At 37.5% G+C, this 3,847-nt stretch overlaps 1 protein-coding gene across 1 annotated transcript; it reads left to right on the forward strand.

Moving 5' to 3' along the window:
* Positions 1-51: 51 nt before the first annotated feature.
* Positions 52-2,690, forward strand: LOC111465167. The gene is made up of 3 exons (XM_023109476.1): positions 52-506; positions 2,039-2,399; positions 2,477-2,690. The coding sequence occupies exons 1-3, from the start codon at positions 105-107 to the stop codon at positions 2,659-2,661; spliced, it is 948 nt and encodes a 315-aa protein (XP_022965244.1). The 5' UTR covers positions 52-104; the 3' UTR covers positions 2,662-2,690.
* Positions 2,691-3,847: the final 1,157 nt, after the last annotated feature.

Raw genomic sequence — 3,847 nt, forward strand, 5'->3', positions numbered from 1 at the left:
ATATATATATATATATATATATATATAATGGTATATGGTATGAAGGGAATTTATCGTCCTCATTGCAGCATAGGAGAGAGCGGATAAGCCAACGAAAGGAAGAAATGTCTGCAACAATCAAGCACTCATTTCTTTCTCCTTCAAATCCAATTCATCTCTCCGCAATCTCTACAAACTTTCTCAAATCACACCCTTCCTCCATGATCATCTCGCACATACCTTTAAGTTTCTCAACACCGCGTCTCAAAATCGTGAAATGTAGCTCGGAATCGAACGATGAAGCTCAAAACAATGTCAATTTGAATAATGCTTTGTCCAGCATGGTCGGTGAGCAGATTGAGGAACTTTTGAACAAGGAAGAGAATAGGAGTTTGCTCGATGGCTTGGAGAAGGCGTCGATGAGAGTTGAAATCGCCAAAAGGCAGTTGGCTGAGATCGAGAAACAGGAACTTGAGCTCAAACGATTCAAGGATCATATTAACCAGCTCGAAAGTAGAGCATCGGAGGTATTTAATTAATCCCTAATTAATTTCTTGGTGCGACAAAACACTCCTTTGTTATCTGTTTAATTGCAAACCGAGAACCTGACATGCTATTAGATTCAATGATTATATTAGCCAGCTTGAAAACATAGCTTCAGAGGTTTGTTAATCTCTTGATACTCCTGTTATGCAATGAAGTGTTCTTTCTTTGATTATCTATCTTAATGCAAACTAAGAAATCAAGGATGCTCTAGGATTCAAGGATTATATTAACCAACTCGCGGTTTGTTTAATTAATCTGTTACATATTCTTGTTGTGTGATAAAACACTCTTTTGAAATTTGCCTGTGAGGATGCTCTAGGAATCAAGGATTATATTAACTCCCTGAAAACGAAGCTTCAGAAGTTTGTGTTAATCAATCTCTTTCGTACTCTTGTTGAATCTGTTTGAATGCAAACCAAGAAATTGAGGTTGCTCTAGGGTGTGCATTTTGCTAATTTCTTTTGTTCGTGGCTGTTTTGAATTGTATTTAGTGAAATGGGAATCCTTGCTTGTATTGTATGTATACGTTAACAATTATTATAGATAATTTGTAACCGCCCAAGCCCACGGCTAGATATTGTCCTCTTTGGGCTTTCTCTTTCGGGCTTTCCCTCAAAGTTTTTCCCTCAAAGTTTTTAAAACACATCTGCTAGGGAGAGGTTTCCATACTTAGAAAGAATGTTTCGTTCTCCTCCCCAATCGAGGTGGAATCTCACAATCCACCCCCTTTGGGGCCAGTGTCCTTGTTGGCACACCGTCTCGTGTTCACGCTCCTTGCTGGCACACCGCCCGGTGTCTAGCTCTGATACCATTTGTAACCATCCAAGCCCACCGCTAGCAGATATTGTCCTTTTTTAGCTCTCTTTCGGGCTTCCCCTCAAAGTTTTTAAAACACGTTTTCTAGGGAGAGGTTTCCTTACACTTATAAAGAATGTTTCGTTCTCCTCCCTAACCAATGTGGAATCTCACAATCCACCCCCCTTTGGGACCCAGCGTTCTTGCTAGCACACCGCCTTGTGTCCACCCACCTTGCTGGCACATCGTTCGATGTCTAGCTCTGATACCATTTGTAACCACTCAAGCCTACCGCTAGCAGATATTGTCCTCTTTTGGTTTTCTCTTTCGGGCTTCTCCTTGAGGCCTTTAAAACGCGTCTGCTCCATGGAGGTTTCCACACACTTATAAAAAAAGTTTTGTTCTCCTCTCCAACCGATGTGAGATCTCACAAAATTTCCTTTGTGGTTGATTCAAGTGAGGAAAAGGAAATGGTCAACCATATTTTATCCCGTGCAAAATTAAGCCAATTTTTATTACCTTTTCATTTGAGGGAGGACCCAATAGCCTAGTAACCCTCCTCAATCGACCATTTTGAACTGTTTTATAACCTATGGGCTGGGTAGCAACCAAAATCCATCACTTATCGAAGTGAATTATATGTGTTGTTTCCAAGTGACAATAATATTGTTGGCAACTACAAATAACAGTAACATCTGGGTCACTTTGCTCATTTAAGATTGAAGAATGTCAAAAGGAGATATTGGAGGCAAGAGGGATGATCGAGGAGGCCGAGCGCTCTCTCTCACAAAGCGAGGGTGGAAATGCAAAAAGAGACGAGGAAGATGGAGGAATTGACAGAGATGAAGAGAGATTGGAATCTGTAAAAGCAGCGTCCATATCAGCCATTGTTGGCACACTTGCAGGGCTGCCTATCTTTCTTAATCAAGTGACCAGCATTTCTCAGCTTGCACTCCCTCTTGCAATCACCTTTATTAGCTGTGCCTTGTTTGGAGTTACATTCCGATACACAATAAGGAGAGACTTGGATAATATTCAGCTCAAGACTGGAACATCTGCCGCTTTCGGTTTCGTTAAAGGTATGAAAAATAGCGTCTTGAATAAAGAATTGAGTTATCTAAATCCATTGAGGAAGTATTATTGTTGCTAAATGCAGGTCTTGCAACACTAGATGGTGGAGTACCTCTGGAATTTAATGCTGAGAGTTTCTCATCACACGTCACTGATGCTGCTGTGTATGTATCTGAAAACCTTTATATATTTATTTCTGCTGCTGTTGCACTGGAATTCTGTTTCAAGTTGAGGTTATTAAGCCCTTTTCCTATAAGAAAATCAGTATAAGGGTCGTTTGGATATGAACTTCATCTCAAGAAGATTAAACTTAGTTCATGTTATCCAACTCCCTGGGCCATCGGGCTACAGATAAATGTAACATGTCTTAGAAATCTGATCAGTAAGCGTTGTGTTATTCTTGAAATGTTATGTCACTAATAGCTACTGATTAGATATGAGCTACTAATCAGACACGACTGGTTGAAGAAAGAAGAAAAGAGAAATGAACGATTAAGTAAAACTTTGCCTTAGAGGCTAATGAAATTGAAGTTTTGATACATGGTAGGATTATTCAAAAAGACCAATTTGATTCCGAAATGGACCTTAACTAGTCATCCTATTAGATTTTAGGAGTAATCTTTATAGCTGTCCGATGTAGAAGAAATATTAGATAAGTGTATAATTTAGCTCATATTAGTTAAACGTTAATGTTGGATTAATTAGTTATTTGTCTTATTTTCTTATAGGGCTATATATAAATAGTCACTTTTAGGTTTGTATTGAAGCTTTTGGAATCACTTTGAATATAGAACTTTGTTCTTAGTAGGGGTACTCAAAAGATTAAGTGGCAGCCAGATTGAGTTCAAATTGAAAGTATTAGTTGAACCAAACTAGCCCATAAATCGACTTAATGGTCAAGGTAGTCACGTACCTGTATTTGTAAGTTATACTTAAGAGTAATATAAGTTTGATGAGATGTATATTTTAAAAAGGATTTGATTGCTTTGATCAAGCTCAACTCTATATTAAAATATAAGATAACATGCACTTAGGTTATTGAAATTTAAAGTTGGTTTCAAACTGGACCATTCTAAGCCCTGAAAATGCATGCATAGCAGAAATTTAGAGAATTAAAAGGCAACCCAAATGCAAGAGCTATGGTGTTCTACACCACGGATGTATTAGTTTTGAACCATTTTAAGGCCTAACATTTTATAAACTTTGTTATACAAAACAACCACTTTTTGATATCTCAAAAACATAATAGGAATATAGGTTGACACAAAAACAGGAAGGAGCAGCCTGCTTTTGCAAGCTTCTTGTTTTGGGTCCTTGGAAATGAAATAAATAATTCATTATTACATATGAACAAATAATAAATATAAATGTAGGAGGCCCGATTCACAAATAAAGCTCTCTAGGGGCTTTTTTTTTTTTTTTTTTTTTTTTTTTTTTTTTTTTTTTTTTTTTTTTT

The sequence above is a fragment of the Cucurbita maxima genome, unplaced genomic scaffold (genome assembly GCF_002738345.1).
Source record: "Cucurbita maxima cultivar Rimu unplaced genomic scaffold, Cmax_1.0 Cma_Scf00028, whole genome shotgun sequence".
Classification (NCBI taxonomy): domain Eukaryota; kingdom Viridiplantae; phylum Streptophyta; class Magnoliopsida; order Cucurbitales; family Cucurbitaceae; genus Cucurbita; species Cucurbita maxima.